The 22,455-nt window shown below is 31.9% G+C and overlaps 1 protein-coding gene, 4 long non-coding RNA genes and 1 pseudogene across 12 annotated transcripts; 3 read left to right on the top strand and 3 right to left on the bottom strand.

Annotated features, from left to right (window-relative positions):
- Positions 1-7,142: 7,142 nt before the first annotated feature.
- On the bottom strand, positions 7,143-9,677 carry LOC146927737 (uncharacterized). The gene is made up of 2 exons (XR_015005826.1): positions 9,551-9,677; positions 7,143-9,423 (listed from the first exon to the last, which is right to left on the bottom strand). It is a non-coding gene; the product is annotated as an uncharacterized LOC146927737 (long non-coding RNA).
- Positions 7,451-10,095, top strand: LOC146927736 (uncharacterized). Of its 8 annotated transcripts, XR_015005825.1 has the most exons (5): positions 7,451-7,715; positions 8,170-8,689; positions 8,776-8,855; positions 9,168-9,312; positions 9,574-10,095. It is a non-coding gene; the product is annotated as an uncharacterized LOC146927736 (long non-coding RNA). The 8 variants fall into 8 exon arrangements; XR_015005822.1 differs by having other exon boundaries at positions 7,451-8,643; XR_015005821.1 differs by having other exon boundaries at positions 7,451-8,643; positions 8,761-8,855.
- Positions 10,096-10,656: 561 nt separating this feature from the next.
- LOC146927735 (uncharacterized) lies at positions 10,657-12,114 on the bottom strand. Its single transcript, XM_085707112.1, has one exon. It carries the CDS (start codon positions 12,112-12,114, stop codon positions 10,657-10,659), a length of 1,458 nt encoding a protein of 485 aa, XP_085563238.1.
- Positions 12,115-14,082: 1,968 nt separating this feature from the next.
- Positions 14,083-14,766, top strand: LOC146927734 (SKP1-like protein 1A pseudogene; annotated as a pseudogene).
- Positions 14,767-16,153: 1,387 nt separating this feature from the next.
- Positions 16,154-16,579, top strand: LOC146927733 (uncharacterized). Its single transcript, XR_015005816.1, has 2 exons — positions 16,154-16,285; positions 16,545-16,579. It is a non-coding gene; the product is annotated as an uncharacterized LOC146927733 (long non-coding RNA).
- A 246-nt stretch (positions 16,580-16,825) lies between these two features.
- Positions 16,826-18,866, bottom strand: LOC146927732 (uncharacterized). The gene is made up of 3 exons (XR_015005817.1): positions 18,523-18,866; positions 17,522-17,651; positions 16,826-16,993 (listed from the first exon to the last, which is right to left on the bottom strand). It is a non-coding gene; the product is annotated as an uncharacterized LOC146927732 (long non-coding RNA).
- Positions 18,867-22,455: the final 3,589 nt, after the last annotated feature.

Here is a 22,455-nt window from a genome sequence, read left to right as displayed (position 1 = left end):
ACCAACTTTGATGCGCCGCAACACACACCGTGAAACCCGGAGGCCGTTATTCCCAACGCGCGGATATATAAGGGTGACCTTGCTTCACCCTCAAGGTATGATTCACTTTTCACAACACTTTCTACACACACTTACTCAATTCCATTACTGACTTGAGCGTTGGAGCACTAACGTGCCTGCATGCACCTTTCGTTCCACCACGAAGACTCGTCACCCGCCGTACCTGAAACCGTCACCGTCATACCAGAGAACTTTCCGCCATTGTTGCTACTCATCCATCCTCATTGAACTGAGCATTAAGTGTTTGTAACTTCTTAATAATTTTTTTTGTTAAATGCTCTTTTCTAAAATACCCATAATGCATAATAGAAACAAGGCTAATTTGATACATTGTTAAAATATATCATTACATATGAAATGTATTTAGTACATATCCAATTATATACAATCTGTACACGACGCTTAATTTTGATTACAATTGAATACATTATATGCATTATTACAAGGAAAAAGAGAGAAATAAGCATAGTTATTGCCCTAAAGTATTAGGTTAATAATGTCACGTAGAATTTTGGGTTTTGGTTAATGAACATGGAAAAATATAGAGCTACTAACAGAGACAGTCAATGGAGAAAAACACGGTTTCCAGAGGGTGGTTTATAGATCAATTTTTTTGCTGAGCTTGTTCGCATATATGGAAGACATTGTGGAGATGGTGTGCCTTATGGAACAAATTTTGGTAGTCCAGAAGGTGGTTGATCAGTGTATTTTTAATGTACTTTCTTCTATCTTATGCTATGGCAATTCTATGATTTTTCCCTTTATTTTTAGTGTTTTTAATGTGTTTTCTAAGTTTAGTTTAGTTTTGCATTTATTATATTTTCGCTACTTATTTTCTGAATAAACAGTAATTTGACACCTTTCATTGCGCAGGGCATAACTGGAGCTGCGTTTATCGGTTTGAGGCCCGCGACCATGCGTTGGAAAGCTAAGAGAAAATGCTACAACTTTCATGTTGAGGCCAGAACCCAGTTCGGAGCGAAAAGGAGTCAAATAATCGTGTTTTGTTCCAGACGTTATTTTAAATAATTAATTTCGAGACAACATTTGTTTTTCGGCCCGATACTTGTAAGGCCCGTTTTTCCCATGTAATATAAAAACTAATAAACACAGCTAGGGCTGCTCATTCTGTATTCACATTTCAGAAAATAGAAACCCTAAGGCAGCCGCTTGCTATGGAGAACTAATCTCTCTTTCGATCCATTGGTGAAGGAACTTTGTTGTTACTCTTGAGGTTCGGTTTTAATAGCAATTTGTTATGTTTATGCTGATCATATATCAATTTTCTTGCCTCACTTATGTGTATGAATTTGGTACAATTGATGCTTAATTATTCTGTTTCATATTCATACCATTGAGATTGTTCGAATTAATTCATCGCTTGTTTAAATTAATTTGAACAGAAAACTATGCTTTTTTCGCTTGTAAAAAGGGTTGATCGAATCTTGTTATGATATTAACTTTGTTCTTGGTGACGCTTGATCATCACCATAGTTAGTTGAACACGTATGATGCTTATGTTAGATAATAAAGTATTGGGCTTAAGTCATTGGGCCTTAATATTAGCAAGTTAGCAGTCCATTAGGTTTTAGTATATATTTTCTCTTATAACTTTTTGTAATGTTAAGCTATTGTTATTCTAATGAAACCCGCCGCCGTCTTTGTTATTCAGTCTTTCTCTCTTTTGTACTTGTATTGTTAACATGGTATCAAGAGCATGGTTCGATCCGCCTTGAACAACTTGTTGCTTCCGCTGTCGAATTCTCAAACGTTTGAGAATGTTGTGTGATTGATTTGGTTTAATTTATAGTGTTAGTCTTTTCGAATTTTTTGTTGGTCAAGTTTTGAGGTGGGAAGTGTCTTTGTGGCTACTGTGTTTTGTGTGTCCTAAGTAAAAATCACAGTTTCGATATTGGTCAAGTTTTGTGTTTTGTGCTTTGTGGCTATTGTGTGTTTAGTGTGTCCGAAGTAAAAATCACAGCTTCGGTATTGGCCAAGTGTTTGTGTTTTGTGGGTATTGGTCAAATGTCGATATTCGTATATGTGTCGTTCTTTGTTACTTGAATAATAGTATATATTGTTCAAAAAAAAATCATGGTTTGATTTGGTGGTCACGGCTATTGAGAGGTTGGATTTGATAAAAAAAAAACTGCAAAATTTAGTAAAGGGATTCAAATTGGTGTGATGATGTCATCCCATAGCTCATTGTTCTCTCCAAACACTAATTTGCATTGGTTTTGGTAACTTGCTGGGCTCTGGAATTTATTGTTTGGATATCTATTGTCCTTCTACAGTTTCGGATATTGCTTTGTTCTTCCTCGTGATTGTGATCATTCCGGTACAAAGGTGTCTTGTTTTCATGTGCGATGGTATTTGGTTAATTGTCTCTCCATTTGGCTCCATTTGGTTATTTTTGTTTAAGTTTTATGTTCGGGTCGTCTCCTTTGTATTTGGTTAATTGTCTCTCCATTTGGCTCCATTTGGTTATTTTTGTTTAAGTTTTATGTTCGGGTCGTCTCCTTTATTTTTAGTTTATTTATTTGAGTCTAGTCCTCTGTTTGTGGGTTTGTTTGTTCTTTTAGTCTTCGTGTGTTTCTTTGTGTTTGTGTGTGGTTAATAGGTTGTTCGTCTATGTCTGTCTTTGGTTGCTTTGGTTCAGTTTGTCTTGGTTTGTTTGGTTCGGTTCGTTTTGCTTCTTCAATTTGTCTTGATTTAGTTTCGTTTGGTTTAGTTTGTTTGGTTGTTGGGTGAGTCAAAATAGTGCTCACAATTGGTTCGTTTGTTTGTTGGTGGGTCGAGTTCTCACATTTGGTTTGTTGGTGAGTCGAGTGCTCACAATTTGGTTTTTCCCCCCTTTTGATTCTTCAACTTGGTTGTTTGGTGAGTCTAGTTCTCACAATTTGGTTGTTTGGTGAGTCGAGTGCTCACAATTTGGTTTCTTCTCCCCCTTTTGATTCTTCAATTTGGTTGTTTGGTGAGTGAGTCTAGTTCTCACATTTGGTTGGTGAGTCGAGTGCTCATAATTTGGTTTCTTCCCCCCCCCCCCCCCCCCCCCCCCCCTTTTGATTCTTCTGATTGATAGCACTTCTCCCCCCTTTTGATTCTTCTGATTGCACTTCTCCCACTTTTGATGATTCTCTGATTGCTCCTTTATTTGTTCTTCTGTATGATTGCTTCTCTCTATCAGTTCTTTTGTTTGGATGATTCTCTCTTTGATTGGTTGATAGTGATGGTTCTTGCTGCTCTCTCTATGAAAATAACTCACTTTGGTTGCTACTCTCCATTGGTTTTGTTACCAGCTGATTTGGTTTATTTTTCTGGGTTAATTTGTAACAAGCTTAAAGCTTAGTAAGCTTCAGCTTGAGGGGGTAGTGTTAGAACTTTATATTATTTAGTATGTTTCTTCGTATTTTGTTTGACAAACTCACAATGTTTCTTTGTGATGCATTATGAGTTTGAGGGTAAGTGTTAGATAATAAAGTATTGGGCTTAAGTCATTGGGCCTTAATATTAGCAAGTTAGCAGTCCATTAGGTTTTAGTATATATTTTCTCTTATAACTTTTTGTAATGTTAAGCTATTGTTATTCTAATGAAACTCTAACCACCGTCTCTGTTATTCACTCTTTCTCTCTTTTGTACTTGTATTGTTAACAGCTTAATCAAACGAATTCTATATAAAACTGATTTTCGCTAGTTAAATGAGTTTTATAATCAACCAAAGCATAAACTCTTAAACAAATATTCTCTGAGAACCTGTGATAGATGATAAACAAAGTTTCCTAAAACCAGTGGATTGCTTTCCTATTAATTGAATTCATCATCCTATTTACTGTTCTTTACAACAAAATAAAAACCCCCAATTTATATTTTTGAATTCATAGTTGCTGTTCTTGTTATTGGTAATTGTTAAATCAGAAATCCTTGAAAGACGACCAAGGTTAACTGCCTTGTGCTATTTGTTTTAAAATACTTATTTTTGATCGTGCACGACAGCGATCAATGGTTTCCCACCTCCATACGCAGATGGATATCGTGTTCACACGGCTGCTGCAAAGAAAGGTCCTCTTTATGGAATGGGTACTACTTCTAGGAAAGCACACGAGGAGGAGCCTCGCTCCTTATTATTTGCAATTTTTAATATATTTTTAGCTTTTAACTAGCATATGTAGGTATCATCAAAAAAAAAAAAAACTAGCATATGTAGGTTTTATTGATGCATTACTGTTTTTTACATGGAGAAAACATTGCTACAGTATCTTTAAGATTAAAACTTTTTTTTTTAAAGCATTTAAGATTAAAACTTGTTGTGTAGGAATTCTTCAATTTATCTATGTTCAATATATATATATATATATATATATATATATATATATATATATATATATATATATATATATGGGTTTTGCTAGAAGACACCTTTTATGAAGGTGTCTTTTAGCAAGTTATTCTATGAGCATTTGTTAAAAGACACCAACTAATTTTTATGAAGGTGTCTTTTAGCAAAGTTCTAACTAAAAAGTGGAAATCACACCTTAAGGTGTGGGTTGCTAAAAGACACCTTCATGGGTGGCTTCTAGCAAAACCCTATATATATATATATATATATATATATATATATATATATATATATATATATATATATATATATATATATATATATATATATATATATATATGGGGCATATCACACGAGACGAGAATGACAATTATATGTGAGAATGATAGGAATAAATTAGAGCCATTAGATTAAAAACAAGGGCCGAGATTAAAACACCACAATAAACACTCACGTGCACTCTTTCTCATTCTCACCTGTTCACCTCCTTCGTTCCACCGACAACACTACTTGTTCTCCATGGCTAAGGTCGATTTTCTTCAACCCTTACTATAGATCTCTGTATGTCCAATTTTCGAAGATTTGGAGCCTGAATTATCTCATGCCTTCAGTTATTTTCTGTTTTATAAAACATAGAATAACTCAATTTTTTTAAATCATTTTCTACCCTCTCCTCTTCAAGTGCAGATCTTGTAATTTGAGAATTTAGGAATTTTTCTTGTATGTTGTTGTTAGAGATTAGATAAGCAGGATTGAATTTCTAAAATTTATTTTGTATGTTGCTACTGAAGATTGAATAAGAAGTCCAGTAGTTATAAGAAATTACCCCTCAAAAACAAAATAATTATAAAATATTAGATTGAAATAAAAAAGATTTCAACACAAAAACCCAAGAACAATTCAAGAAATAAGATTGAAATTACAACCCAGAAGAAAAATGGGAAGGGCAAAAGAGGGCGAGAGAAATTATAACGAAGATGAAAGAAATTAGAGGAAGGAATGAAAGCTGGAACAACAACCCAGAATAAAGGGAGAAGAAGAATGAGGCCTCGCAGGATTAAAGGTGTTTTAATTCTGTAGCACATGATTCACTTAACTAGTAAAAAAACCCGTGCTGACGCACGGGTGCAATTATAATTTGAGAATTAAAATTTAATGTATATTTTAATTATCAATATGACATTAATTATTTATGTTACTTTTGAGTAAATTTAGTTAGTGACAACTTATCCCGTGTATTTGAGTTACTTTCGTAATTTTTGTCAATACCCACTTCTCTCATGTATTTACGTTATTTTTAGTTAGTGACAACATGTCATGTGTATTAAAGTTAGTTTAATCAATTTTGAAAATTTATTAGCTAAAAACTGTCAAGTGCATTTTTGAGCAATGACAACTTGTCTTATCTATATCAAATATTTTAAATGTGTATCAGTGACGACTTCGCCCGTGTATTAGAATAAATTTTTTAAATATTGAGCAATGACAACTTGTATCGTCTATATCAATTATTTTAAAATGTGTATCACTGATGACTTCGCCCATGTATTAGAGTAATTTTTATAATTTTAGTAGGAACAATTTTTTTTTGAATTGTGTGTATGAGAGTTAGTTTAATCAGCGACAACTTATCCCGTTGATTTATGTTACTCAAAAAAAAATATTGCATTCCTCACGTACAACACACAATAATTGTATCATTTGGATTTTTTTCTATCTCTCTTCACTTATTGAAAAACCCATCAGGTTTCCTCTTCTCTCAACAAAACCTTAGCCGCCTCCCTCTTGTGCAGCCACCACGCACCGTCCGACCTTCAATAACCATACCAACACTTTCAATCTTTTCCTCTCATGTTGTATTTTCTATCCATTCGTTTATTTTTTTTTCAAAATCGTGAAGTTGACGTCGTAGTTTCATCGAAAAACACTTTATTTCATGTGGCCTTCAAGGTTTAGCAACAAAACCTTAGCCGTGCAGGGTTAGTTTAATCACTGACGCACGGGTACAGTGAAAATAGTAAACATAGAATTTTTTATAAATATATTTTTGTTGGATATATTAATTAGCATACATAAAAATTGGTTCCACATTTTTTTTTTATATTTATCATTCAAATATATTGGTCATGTATTTTTATAAAGCAATATTTTTAGAATATATTGGTCTCCATATTTAGAATATATTGGTCTCCAATATTTTTGTGGTTCCAAATTTAAATTTAGCAAATTTACTTGGTCCCGTATTTTTTTTTTAATTTATAAGTCACAAATTTTAGTCTCATGCTTTTTGTAAATTTATCATTCCGAAACTTTGGTTCCGTTTTATTTATATTTATCATTCACAAATCTTTGTCCCGTATTTTATAAATTGATTATTCACAAATTTTGATCCCGTGTGTTTTTTATAGTTGAATTCCCTTTTATGATATGCTTAACCAGTCCTCGGGGCACAGGTTAGCAGGACCCATTTAAAAACTTATCAAGTTAACATTTTGAATAAGTAATTATTTTCAATAGGATTTTAATTCACGTGCATTCAATATTATTAAAAGTGGGTATATACTACTACCTCCGTCCCTAATTATAAGACCCTTTTGAGAATTTTTTTTGTCCCTTTTTATAAGACCCTTTTGCTATTTCCAACTACATTAATTATTTCTTTACATACATGCCCCTATTTATTATACATCTTTTTCTTCAATCAACAATAAATAACATGTTGAAAATATAAACCAACCCTCTCTCTTAAAGGATAAAATTGTAAAAACAATAGCAATTACAAACATATTTAATACAAATATCCACTATCTTAATTCCCGTTATTTTTTCAAAAGGGTCCTATAATTAGGGACGGAGGTAGTATCACATATGCTATATTATCTTCTCGCTCTGCATGAACCTATTTAATATCATGAACCTATTAGTTAGTGGGCATATACTATGTTATATTCATGTGCATTCAACTTGTACATTATTCAATATTTTGTTTACTTTCTTTCTCAAAAAATAATATTTTGTTTACTTTTAACAAAATCTGTCGGTTAAGTGAATCTATCACATATTTCCCTTCTCTCTCGCCTGAAACCATCCCTTCTTCTTCTCTTTCACCATGAACCACTGTCACCGACAACTTACGCCAGATCTATATCTTTCCGACGACCTTTACTCAAAAATAATTACATATTATTCATCACCTCATTCTCCTCTTTCTTTCTATCAAAATAGATTTTCAAAAGGAAATATCTTGAAATTTTCTCAAACTGCAGTATTAAATCTTTCTACTATCAAAGTTTCGGAGTATTATCTTTCTTGTTCTTGGTAAGTCCTCCTCCTTCTCTATTTTACCGGTACAATAACTTGTATTGGGACAATAACTCAGCATTCACATATTTCTACTTTAAATTGATGGATTTTTGATTTTATTTAAACATCTAACTTATTTTTTTATTAAATCTACATACTGAAATCTGAAACTAAACATGCACAAACAAACTATTCTCATGTTATTTTGTTTAATTATATCATTTGTCTTTGTTTGTGCATCGAAATCATTAAGATTTGTAACCAAAAAAAAAATCATTAAGATTTGATATTAATTTGAGATTTCAACCCTTGTCAAATAAAAAGATCATAATTTTTTTAATTTTTTCCTGCAAAAAGATCATAATTAAGTCAAAATAAAGATATTTTTTTCCGTCCGTTTTAGTTGATGAGGATTCAATGTCATGGTTAAGGTCAGATTATATATTCATATCTTCTTTCAAACATACAGGCAACAACAAAATCACATTTATCAAAGGAAAAAAGGCATTGATTTGTATCCATTGTTCTTGTGAGGAAACATAATTGGTCGAAAGTTGAGTTGTTTTCAACTATTTTTTTTTCATGTGCGGACCTAATTATTATATTTTTTGTATAATTTATTATATTTATGTGTATAGAAAAAAAGATTTTAACTTATGTTTGAAAAAATAAATAATTTATAACAAATCGGCAAAAAACATTAATGTATATAAATTTTACTCTATCAATTTTATTTTCATGTCAAAGATAATTTTAAATTTCCCTACAATCATCTTTTCGGCTAGATCTCGACAACCACATACAAACTTTTGAAAAACCATCACCATAAAAAGAGTCCTCTCAATCTTCTCTACAAAACCCAGTAAAAAAAAAAGGATCAGACTACCTTCCGGTTACCACCGTAGCGGAGCTTGCAATCTTGTATGTTTTGGACCAGATCTAGGTCAGAATTTTTACACAAACACTCATCTGATACATGCCCCAATCTTGTATGTTTTCATCCAAGTTTATTTTGTTTTATTTTCAATGAATACTATTGATAACAATAGCCTCAGTTTAGTCATCAAACATGCAGCAACAACAACAACAACAACAATCAAAAGATTTAAATGGAGACTTTAAGAATTGAAAGTTGTTGTTTACAGATCTTCACAGGTGAATAAACCACAAATTCTCTCAGACTTTTCTGTTTAAGAACTAAAAGGTTTTTTTATTGGTGTTTGGAATATTTCTCACCATAACAATTATTTTTTTCAAAATTCATTTTATATTATTATTTTTTGATTTATTAGTTCAATAAAGAGACTTCAACTTGAGTGCAATAACATTTATAGATCAAAAAATGTCAGTTGAATAAGACTCAGATGAATAACATTCTTATGTATGTATTTATTTAATTTAATGAAAAGAGTAAAGTTTAGACATCAAATATACTTGTAGATCTGATAAATTAATTTTTATTTACAGGACTTCAACTTGCAGTTGAAAAATATTCAACTTTCAAGTTCCCTATAAAAAAAAAACTTTCAAGTTTCAAGAGGACAGCTTTCAAGAGAAGATGGAGATTATAAAAGTTTGAAAACCTAGCAAATAAAATTGGTTAAAAATCAAGGTATTCAGTTTATTTGTTCTCACTTATCGGTAACATACATTTATCCGTCACCTACCAAAGGTGTTACCAATATCTATGGCTTTTTCTCGCCATTCGTTCATCCAACATGTCCTGCAAACAAAAGCTCAACTATTTATTTATACATGTTATCTTTCTTACAAAAGAAATTATAGATGTTATCTTCAGTTGTTGGAGTGTTTACTTGCAAAAGAAATTGGTGTTATTGTCATTTACTTACCGGTTTCCTTCTTGGTTTTGCAGAGTTGGATATCTTTAATGTTTTCTGCAGAAAAAAACAATCAACAGTTAGATATGGGAGTTTAAGATTACACATGGAGGAGGAAAATGAAGAGCAAAATGATAGAAATAGAAGAGGAGATGTAGAGAGAAAAAGAAACTGAAAAAGGGATTAATATAGTATGAAGAAAGAATGAAATGTGTGGGAAACATTTGAATGAGCAAAACAAATTTGAATTTCAAATCTGAGAGCCAAAATTTTGTAGAAGGATTCAAATTGAAAAGGTGGATAAGAGTACAAAAATAAGTATAGTTTAACGGCATCCAAGAATTTATAAAAAGCAATTAAAAAAAAATTATTCCCTCATTCACGTTATTTGGATGTCAGTATGCCTCAAAAAGCTTTTGATTAAATGAGGAGATTGCCCATACCATTTCACTGCAATATTAAAATGGGTGAATGGGTGAATGACAATGCTTACCCCTAAAAATGGGTCAATGACAATGCTTACTATAAAAAGGATAAGGGCATAAATATATTTTGCAGACAGATAGTTGTTCAATGTAGGAGAAAAGACCAGATATACCCCTAAAAATGGTAAATTAACATATAAAAGGATTAGGGTATAATTAGATTTTCCACAACATAGTTTTTTCTTATATTAAAGGAGATTGTGTTTTAATCTCAGCCCTTGTTTTTAATCTAATGGCTCTAATTTATTCCTATCATTCTCACATATGATTGCCATTCTCATGTGATATGCCCCCTATATATATATAAATATTTTTTGATAAGCAAGGAAAGAGGACAGACATTAGGAGACATCATCGGCATCCCAACTAGGTTGGCACCCCGAAATACCTCCATCCTATGCCGCCAATCTCGAAAAATTTATTAAAAAAGGGGGAAAATAAATTTACAAAAGGAGGGGGGACTATACCAAAACCCTCCAAAAAAACCCAGCTAAAAACAGAAAAAGAAACTGAAAAACAACAAAACAGCCCAAAACTAGATTAAGGGAATCTATAATTAGGTAACCCACATTTGACCCTAAAAAAAAAAAAACCAATCTTCACCTCATATGGAAGAAAAGTTCGAGAGAAAATTCATTGAGCAGACGGTTGAGTGTCACCCTGTGCACGGGATTTGGATGGCTGCTTTGATAAGATGTGTTGTACCTTAAGCTTCAGTTTCTGATTTCGTGTAAGAACAAACATGAAACCATCAGTTGCTTCAGCTACTGATCTTGCATCATAAGCATGGACTCGTTCCCACAAATCTAAACCATGCTGGATATTATTGCTAGGATGAACCTCTTGTCTTTGCAAAATGACCACATTTTGTTCCTTTGCCGTGGGCATACCCCCATCAACCACGCTTGATGCTTCGGTAACCATAGGTGATTTCAAGGCTTGTGAAACAACAAGAACATCATCTATACCATCCAGAGACCCATAAGAGTTCTCAAGTGTAACAATTGGAGGATCAATGAGAGATATATCGTGATGGTCTTCGAAACAAACATATACCTCATACATGTCATCATGCTCAAATGAGGATGGTCGTGCAACACTCTCATGAGCACCCTTGGGACTCTTCACCAGCGCCCGTGGGCTCACATGATCATGTACCACACCATCCTGAAGTGGTTCAGAAAAATCATCGACCTTGGGGTTCTCCAACACCCCCCGCGATGTCTGATTTGTTTGTGCCACTCTGTCGGGTCGTATGTCCTCACGCCCAAGAGGGGATGAGTGTGTATCGCGCTCATTAGAACCCTTAGGACTCTCCACCAGCTCCGTCGGGCTCACAAGATTATGATCCACACTATCCAGAAGCGGATTAGTAACATCAGCCATCTTGGGGCTCTCCAACACCTCCCGTGTCTGATACGACCTCCCCACTTCTATGGGTTGCACGACATCGTGCGCTACAAGGGGAACAACCTCCTCCAACACAGTACTAGTCAAAGGTAACTCATCAGTCGGAATACGGTTAATACGGTCAAAAACATTATGAAGCGGAAAACTGAACGAATTTGAGGTAATGTCTGAAACCGACACTACAGGTAAAGAAACCGGAATTGATTGAGTAATAGTGTTGACTGGAATCTGAGAAGATGTAGCCTGTGTTGTTTGAGGAACTGGGACCATAGTCCTAGAAGTGGTTGTAATTGTGGAATTGACAGAAATAGGAATCCACGATCCATTGCCTCCAATAGCCATAGTAGAGGCACCCTCACCATTAAGCTTAGGGGGCGCCACAACAGTATCTTTGGCCGGTTGTTTCCCACGATCCACTTTCTCTTTGGCAGCTTGCGGATTTAACCATCTACAAGTGGTGATATTATGCCCAATTGAGTAACAATGATGGCAAAACAAAGGTCTCCGTTCATATTGTACCTCCACTATGAACGCAAAACCATCACGTTCCACAAGGACCTCATCATATGCTTTCTTAGATAAATCAATGTCCACTAAAATGCGAGCATAATGACCAAAGGAACGATTTCTAGTTGGTTCGTCGATATCTATAGGAGTACCAACTGCACTTGCAATTTCCATCAAGGTTCTCTCCCGCCAATACTCTTGTGGTAGCTCCACCAAACGAATCCAAAGCGAAGCATGAGTCTATTTCTGCGTCAAAAGTTTAAAGTCTTTGGTCCATTGTGAAAATCTCAACAAACCAGGCTTGAGATTTACCGTGCCTGTTGCCCATATTTTCTTTAAATCCTCCGCCGAGTCAAAATGAAAGTCATAATACCCCTTGCCAAGAGGCACCATTTTCCATCCTGCCATTGTCTTCCAAGTCTTATCAATTTTAATACTGAGATCACGTGCCGAATAAGGTTTGTCTCCTTTGTTAAGAGTCAACCGAGCCCTTAACACCTTCCGACAATCTTCTACTCCCTTACGGTATTCCTCCTGGCAGATTTTGATGCTCAACGCACCACCTTTAATGCATGGAGAAGGGAAGGGTTTGTCATCAATTACCGTCTTCCCCGCAAGAGCTGCTGCAAAGGACATTGCTGGTGCTGAAACAGGTTGTTCTGTTATTGCCAAGTCCATTGTTGATGCTGGAACAGATTGGTGCACCATATCTGACGTAGGTGCAGCTTCAGAAACACATGGCCATTGGCACTTGTAGGCTATGCGGGCTGCCTTAGGCGATTCCACAAACAGTTGGTGGGTAGAAAGCAACAACCAACATATGGAGAATAGATGAAACAACGAACCAGTAGAGCAATCAAAATCGGAAGTATGATTGAGCCAGGCTAATGTAATTGAGTTATAAATAACTCCACACAATTGGTGGTGATGATGCACGCAAACCAACTCTCCAACAATGGTGTTGGCTAATACCACGTATTGAAATATCCACCAATTCTCAAGGACCGGAGTAGTAATTTTCAAAATGAAAGATCAATAGTCATGTGTATTACCTTCTATGTGAAGTACCGTTGTCGATTTACAAATCACAGTAGAAAAGAAGATTGAGGCAGCAACAAATTTTTTTTTGAAGAAGCTAAATAACCCATATATATATATATATATATATATGGGGCTGCTAACTTACACTCACCTAAAAACACTAAGGTGCATGTTAGCAAGCTGCACCCACTTATAATTTACTAAAACACCCTTTTGTTTATATTCTAATTAATTTTAAATAAAAGGGCAATTTTGTAACTAGCTTAAAAAAGATCCTTAAAAAAAGAAACAAAAATGACAATGACATGCTTAAGGTACAAAACATGTAATAAAGACAAACTTTTAAGGAAACAATATTTGGAATGATGAAAGTGGGTGTAAATTAGTAAAGGTTGCTAACTTGCACCTTAATAATACTTATAAAAATGAGTGTAAATAATCAAGTGGGTATAGGTTGCTAACTTGCACCTTAATAATTTTAGGTGGGTGTAGCTTGCTAACTTGCACCTTAGTGCTAACTTGACATTGCATTCAGATAATGTTTCTTAAATTAACGTTTTTAGTCTAGATATATCTTTACAAAATTAAGTATTTACTGTAAGACTTGTGTGTCGCACATGTCGCTGATCTAGTTATAAATACTGTGATTCACGCCTATAATTTTCTCATTAAGTTTCATTATACTCACTCTATGAGGGTTTAGGTTTTTTTAGCATTTAAAATCAAAATCATGTCATCTGTTGAAGAATCATCAACAAAGAAGATAAGAAGCTACATTTTTATATTTCGACCCATTTTCAATATTTTTAAGTATCTCTATATATTTGTCGAAATTTTTAAATATTCAATAATGTTGATATTGTTCCTTCAAAAAAATAATGTTGATATTGCATTTGGATAATGCTTATTGTTTTCTATTGTTAAATTAATATTTTTAGTGATGGTATATCTTTGAAGAATTAATTATTATTTTAAGACTTGTGTGTTCACACTCATGTGTTCACACTCGTGCGTTCACACTCGTGCGTTCACACGGGTTATCCAGTTATAAATACGATGACTCAGGCCTATTATTTTATCATTAAGTTTGATTTCACTCACTCTATTAGGATTTAGGGTTTTTTTTACCTTTTGAAATCAAAATCATGTCAGGTGTTGAAGAATCATCGACTAAGAAGATCATGTTGAAGAGTTCCGACGGCGAAACCTTCGTAATTGCAAAGGCGGTGGCTATGAAATCTGAAACGGTCAAGAATTTGATCGAGGATGTTGGCAGCGACACTGGAATCCCTATTTCTGAGGTAACCGGGAGGATCTTGGCGAAGGTTATTGAGTATTGCAAGAAGCATGTTGAGGCTGAGAGTTCCAATGGAAACTGCTCTAAGGATGAATTGAAGAAATGGGATGCTGAATTCGTCAATGTTGATAAGCCTACACTCTTTGATCTCATCATGGCAGCTAACTATTTACATATCAAGAGTATTGGATCTTACATGTATGACTGTAGCAGACATGATCAAGGGTAAGACACCGAAGGAGATTCGCAACACTTTGAACATTGAGAATGATTTCACTAAAGAAGAGGAGGAGGAACTTCGTCGCGAAAATCAATGGGCTTTTGAATGATTAAATTTTAGGGTTTAGTCTCTATCTTTATATTTTCCTAGTTTAAAGATAGCTAAGAGACTCTATTTCAACATTTTACAATTTCAGTCAAGGATTTGTTCTGTTGGTTTTATGTTTTGCTTCGTTTTATTCATCAATGAATTGCAATGTCGTTATATATATGCTTAGTGCTTGCTTTTCTTTCAGTTTATATAATGCTTTGGTATCAATTTTTCTTACTTATTTTGAAGTTGGCGAAAGAGTTACTTTTGAGGCCAAATAATTGAATTCTGCACTGTGGGTGGTATTTATAGGTTATGTTTTGATTCTTATCGCTGGCCATGACCTACCATATGGAGGGTATTTCAGTGCCGTTTTAGTACTGTATTTCTGTGTTTTTCAGGGTTGATTCAAGGTGTTTTCTTTTAGTTGTTTGACTGTTATGGTTTGTGGTTACGAGTGCCTGTTTTTCACTATTTTGAGGTAGTGTTGGCTGTTAGATTTTGGTTGAGTCAAAGACGTTTGAGAGGCCCTGGTTTTTTGTTGCTGTTGTTGTTGTTGTTGCTGTTGTTGTTGCTGCTGTTGTTTTGTTTTTTCGTTTACGCAATACCTTCGCTTTGCGGATTTGCTTTTCAATTGTTGTAATTACTATCACATACAATTTATGTTCTTGGGTTTTTGCTTGTGCAATAAATTTTTTTGTTTCAAAAACAATATTTGAATCTATTAATCATTTACGATGATTGAATTTGTTCTTATGAGGTATCAATGTTGTGTTGGTACATCAAAAGTGAGTTAGAGTCTCACATTGGATACATGGAAGAGTGAATGTTGAACTCACTTATGTGATTGCTCAAAGCCTAATGTGATGAAGATCTCCGGACACCTTTATCACCCAACATGTTGTTCTCTATCATTTTGTCTAGATAGGCATACATAATAACTTTGAAATTTCATGTTATATTTTCCACGAATCCATGGCATTTTCAGTACAGCTGGTAATGAAATAACTTCAATTAATTTCAAGCTATTTATTCCTATTTGTACCATAATTCAATCTATCTTGCCAACTGTAACTTCTTTATGCAGATTCTATTGAATATGTGTTTTTACTATATTCCATATTTTCTAACATCTTATAAGGAATTCAAAGTTACATATGTATGAAATGCTATTTGTACCATAATTCAACTGTAACTTATAAATATTGTTTGCCTTATATCCAAAACCTATTGATGACACGATCGTAGGAATTGCTATTGATATTAAGGTTATGACTACTTTATCTTTAGTAGGTTACCAGGTTATAATTATATAGGTTTCTATTGATACTAGCATATCCAAAATTTATTCTCCTATTTCATTTGAATATTTTTAAATTGTGTTTTTTTAAGTCATACTTGGGAAGCACTGGACCATATATCCTCTCCTGCTCAATTCTTTGATTAATATCTGCTACTTGAGGCTGACTAGAGTCCATTTGAACATTGATATTGCATACCATACACTACTACATTTAAACTTTGATGATCAACATTTTTTAATGTTGCTAATGTCCACCTACAACATCTACTATAATATAAGAAAGTAGTGCACGCTCATCCACAAGGCGACATCTGGCAGCGTGTATATGTGCCAATTGGCTGCAGCTTTGCTTGACAAGTGGGTAGCTTCATTATGTGACACGTGGCAAAGAAAGGTAGATAAAGAGTTTTGAAATATCAATGGAGGCAAAGTTTCAATTTCAAATTTCAAATACAATGGAGCCAAATTTACAATTTCAAATTTCAAATACTCTTCATTCAATACTCTTTGATAATTTAATACTCTCTCATTCTCTCTCTTTCAAAAAATAAAAATACTCTCATTCTCTCAAATGTCTCTCTTCTCTCATTTTCCTTTTTCTCTTCTGTCTTTGCCTCATTCTTTGAACTCCATTTTCTTTTCTCAAATTGCAGGAACATTGTTTATTTTAAAAAGAAGAACACAGCAGGTACACGAATTCATTTTCTTCTTAACAAAGCTATCAAAATTATCACTAAACTACTTATTTTATTTTTTTTGTCTTCATTTTACTGTTGCAGGAAGAACAATGGTAAGGTAATAAGAACTCTTTTTCCTTTGTAAAATTGTCTTCTTTGTTTCTTTATGTCCAAAGTATCATCATATTAAACTGAGTTTACTTTTTTCCAACTGTATAACATAACAAGTTGTACTTCAAAGTATCAAACAACATTCATATTCAAATTATAATAAATAGATTACTTCAAATATCTAATAAAGTTTTACACCATAGTCAATCTTCTTCAAATACTTATTTTCTTGCACAGTTTTTCCTTTGTTTTGTTGGACAGAAAAAATAAACAACAAATGAAGATGATGAATACCGGTATGAAATAGTAAGAACCTGAAAATGAGCGAGAAAGGGAAGATGAATACAAGGATCAAAAGAAATATCAATATTTCTGTTGTGATTTTATTGAAGAATTATTGAAGATACAAGAAGACCGAGAGGAAGAGCCAACATATACATATGTGTGTGAGAGTTCACATGGGGAAGTAACCACAGTTTTTTTATTTCATTCTGAAGTTTTTTTTTTATACAAAGAGGTAATCTGAAAGTTTAACAACACAATTAATTTTTTTTCATTTGAGGGAAAAAAGTATACATTCAATCAAAATATATTCTATGTTGTACAAAAAATATTATATTTTATGCTATACCAATATTTTCTATAAAAAAAAGGTGAGTTGAATGGGATAATTGTCATAAAAATTTATAATAACATTTATAAAAAAAATTATAATACTCAGATCTGTGATTTTTTTTGAAGGAATATTCAGATCTGTGATTGTTTTCAAGAATATTTTCAAGAATAATATCCCTTTATTCAAAATTATATTTTCAAGAATATTTTCAGGAATAAAATCTTACTTCTCTCATTAAGAGCTTTTGTTCACTTTATCCTCTTATACATTTTCCTAAACTTCATATTATGTTCTTCTTAATGTTGCAGGAGATCTACAAGTTGCTCATTCTCCAGTCAACAGTAGAAGCCGATGTTCTGCAAAATAAAAATCAATTTTTTAAAATTATTATGTTTCATAGGCAACAAAATAAATACCACTTGAAATATGGTCAGACATAATTTTTCAAGAGAAAAAAAGCTTTTTCAAAAAAGTAAAATTGTGTTATAATGTTATGTACAAACTTTTTCAAATACTTCTAAACTTGCACAATCTTCCTTTAGATTATTAAAAGTTTTGAAGAAAGAAATAGAGTAAAAATAAAGATGATACTATTTTTTATAAATAAAAAATAGAGTATAAATTAAAATGAAAACTACCGTGAAGGATTAAGAAGAGGAAAAAAACATAAGAAAATGAAGATGAGTACAACATCAAAAAGATACAGCAACTTTGCATGATATAAAATGTGTGTCTACAATTTTCACTACCATTAATTTGTTTTTACAGCCCGTTACTATTTTAAAAAAAATCATAATTCTCATCTCCGATTCTATTCTTTATTTATGCGAAAATAAAAAAAAAATAAAAAAAGTATGACTGAAAAGTAATCTTCCCCTTATTACATTCTTTTCGTCATTCGATTTCCTAATAGTGTCATTTTTAGCTTAATTTTTAAAGTAAAGTATAATAATTTTTGTTAAAAAATATTATTCATCCATTAAAAAAATCTTCTTATTTCCTGATTAGAAAAGTCCTCATTTTTAATCTTTTTTACTGATTCTTGCTGAACAAAAGTAAAAAAAAAAAAAAAAAAAACGTTTTTTATCCAGATCTAATAGATGGATCACCAACAGACTACCATTCGTACCAGATCTCTAAACAAGCTTACATCTTTGAAAGAAAGAAAAACATAACGATCAACACAAAAATTCTTACATCTTTGAAAGAAAGAAAAAAGAATCTTACATCTCTTAAAAATACAACAGAAGCAAATCTAATTTCATGTTTTGATTGTTGTTGTTGCATGTATGCTGGCATGACAGAGGATATCATCGGTGTTGCTGTGTCAGGCGAAGTTACTCCAACGGTCATTTTTTGTGGGTTTCTGTTGTTGATGCTCAGCATAAGCAGATTGTCAGTTTGGAGTTTGGTTTTTGCATCGGTGGCTCGCGGTGGCCGGAAAATATAAGAGAAGATGGATACTCAAAATTTTAACTCCTCAAAACATAAAATAAATTTATGGGTTTTCTTGAGGACAATGAGAGGAGTAGAATGCTGGTTTTAATGGTTGGATTTTGTTGAAATTTAGAGAGAAGATGATGGTTGTCGGAGAGGAGGAAGAAACCACATACATGCAAGACTGGGAGAGAGCGGCGGCTAGGGTTAGAGATTGTGTGTTGCTGATAGGTTTTTATGTGTGGGTTCTTGGGTTGGGCTTTAATGGGTTACTGGGTTGGCCTTTTTATGTGTGGGTTCTTTCAAAAATATACATTATATAAGAACTTATTTAAAATAAAAGCATTATATAAGAACATAAAAATTTAAGGAAAAAATATAGTTTTTTTATTTACATAAAAAATAATCTGGATTGCTAACTAGCATCGTTATCCTACAACAAAGTCATATAAGTTATACTACTAATTCAACAAAGAAATAAAGTTATATGTATGTACAAATAAGCATACGAAAAAATGGTTTTAAATATATTCAAAATCATAAAAATGGTTTTTTTATTTTGGTTTTAAAGTGGAAACCAAAATGTGTGTATCATGTATAGCCCAAAATGTTTTTCATAAGTTTATATTGATTAATTCAACTATTATGCAAGAAAGATGTTGTCACTAATAAAGTTAAATTGGATATGTAAGACATGTTTTCTCTGACGAACAAATTCGCTAGATAATTTGTTACTTATAAAAATTTAGAAATAACTCAAATGCATGAGATAAGTTGTCACAAATGATATTAACTCTGATAAAAAACATATGTTGTCGCTAATAAAATAATTTTTGTTGAGTTGTCATTGATAAGATATATTTTTTATCGATATAATAAATAAGATTCACTGTAGAGTATGTTCTTTCACTAATTAAGTTAAATTTAATACACAAGACAAGTTTGTTTTAGGAGCAAAAACGCTAGATAAGTTGTCACATATAATATTTTAAAAATAACTCAAATGCACGGGATAAGTTGTCACAAATGAAATTATCTCTGATAAAATAATATTCAATGTAGAGTATCTTCTTTCACCGATATATTAAAAAAAAACATGTTATCACTATAAAGATATTCCTATTATTTATACCGTAGGTTCTATTATACAACGATATTAAACTCAATTTAACTAAAATGCATGAAAAAAGTTATATATAGTCACTAATAAAGTTAAATTTAATACACAAGACAAATTTGTTTTAGGAGCAAAAACACTAGATAAGTTGTCACTTATAAAATTTTATAAATAACTCAAATGCACGGGATAAGTTGTCACAAATGAAATTAACTCTGGCAAAAGAGACAAGCAGTCATTAATAAAATTATTTTTGTTGAATGGTGATCGATAAAATGACATTTTTCATCGATATATTAAATAATATTCAAAGTAGAGTATCTTCATTAATTGATATATAAAAAAAACATGACATCACTATAAAATGTTCCTATTATTTATACCTTAACTTTTATTATACAACGATATTAAACTCACTATAACTAAAATGCATGAAAAAAGTTATAAGCTATCACTAATAAAGTTAAATTTAATACACAAGACAAGTTTGTTTTAGGAGCAAAAACGCTAGATAAGTTGTCACATATAATATTTTAAAAATAACTCAAATGCACGGGATAAGTTGTCACAAATGAAATTATCTCTGATAAAATAGACAAGTTGTCATTGATAAGATGATTTTTGTTGAGTGGTCATTGATAAAATGATATATTTCAACGATATATTTAATAATATTCTAAGTAGAGTATCTTCTTTCATTGATATATTTTTAAAAAAAAACACGATATCATAAAGACGTTCCGATTTTTTATACCGTAACTTTTATTATACAACGATATTAAACTCTCTTTAACTAAAATGCATGAAAAAAGTGATAAGTTAGGAACAAATAAGCTAGATAAGTTTTCACTTATAAAATTTTAGAAATAACTCAAATGCTGAGGATAAGTTGTCACAAATGAAATTAACTCTGGTACATGAGACAAGTTGTCATTGATAAAATAATTTTTGTTGGGTGATCATTGATAAAATGATATTTTTCATCTGTATGTTAAATAATATTCAATGTAGAGCATCTTCTTTCATTGATATATAAAAAAAAACACGATATCACTATAACGATGTTCTTATTATTTAGACCATAACTTTTATTATACAACGATATTAAACTCTCTTTGACTAAAATGCATGAAAAAAGTGATAAGTTAAGAGCAAATACGCTCGATAAGTTGTCACTTATAATATTTTAAAAATAACTCAAATGCACGGGATAAGTTGTCACAAATATAATTAACTCTGATAAAAGAGACAAGGTGTCGCTGATAAAATGATTTTTGTTGAGTGGTCATTGATAAAATGATATATTTCATGGATATATTAAATAATATTTAATGTAGAGTATGTTTTTTCATTGATAGATATAAAAACATGATATCACTATAACGAATTAACGATGTTATGATTATTTATACCATAACTTTTAGTACACAATGATATTAAACTCTCTTTAACTAAAATGGATGAAAAAAGTGATAAGTTAGGAGCAAAAACGCTAGATAAGTTGTCACATATAATATTTTAAAAATAACTCAAATGCACGGGATAAGTTGTCACAAATGAAATTATCTCTGATAAAATAGACAAGTTGTCATTGATAAGATGATTTTTGTTGAGTGGTCATTGATAAAATGATATATTTCAACGATATATTTAATAATATTCTAAGTAGAGTATCTTCTTTCATTGATATATTTTAAAAAAAAACACGATATCATAAAGACGTTCCGATTTTTTATACCGTAACTTTTATTATACAACGATATTAAACTCTCTTTAACTAAAATGCATGAAAAAAGTGATAAGTTAGGAACAAATAAGCTAGATAAGTTTTCACTTATAAAATTTTAGAAATAACTCAAATGCTGAGGATAAGTTGTCACAAATGAAATTAACTCTGGTACATGAGACAAGTTGTCATTGATAAAATAATTTTTGTTGGGTGATCATTGATAAAATGATATTTTTCATCTTTATGTTAAATAATATTCAATGTAGAGCATCTTCTTTCATTGATATATAAAAAAAACACAATATCACTATCACGATGTTCTTATTATTTAGACCATAACTTTTATTATACAACGATATTAAACTCTCTTTGACTAAAATGCATGAAAAAAGTGATAAGTTAAGTGCAAATACGCTCGATAAGTTGTCACTTATAATATTTTAAAAATAACTCAAATGCACGGGATAAGTTGTCACAAATATAATTAACTCTGATAAAAGAGACAAGGTGTCGCTGATAAAATGATTTTTGTTGAGTGGTCATTGATAAAATGATATATTTCATGGATATATTAAATAATATTTAATGTAGAGTATCTTTTTTCACTGATAGATATAAAAACATGATATCACTATAACGAATTAACGATGTTATGATTATTTATACCATAACTTTTAGTACACAATGATATTAAACTCTCTTTAACTAAAATGCATGAAAAAAGTGATAAGTTAGAAACAAATAAGCTAGATAAGTTTTCACTTATAAAATTTTAGAAATAACTCAAATGCTGAGGATAAGTTGTCACAAATGAAATTAACTGTGGTACATGAGACAAGTTGTCATTGATAAAATAATTTTTGTTGGGTGATCATTG

This window comes from Medicago sativa, chromosome 4 (genome assembly GCF_051527215.1).
Source record: "Medicago sativa cultivar Bolivia chromosome 4, Bolivia_mono, whole genome shotgun sequence".
Taxonomy (NCBI): Eukaryota; Viridiplantae; Streptophyta; class Magnoliopsida; order Fabales; family Fabaceae; genus Medicago; species Medicago sativa.
Note: the sequence above shows the minus strand (reverse complement) of the source record. Positions and strands in the feature narration are given on the sequence as shown.

Coding starts and splice junctions, on each gene's coding strand:
- LOC146927735 (XM_085707112.1), bottom strand. CDS start 12,114: ATGGAAATTGCAAGTGCAGTTGGTACTCCTATAGATATCGACGAACCA.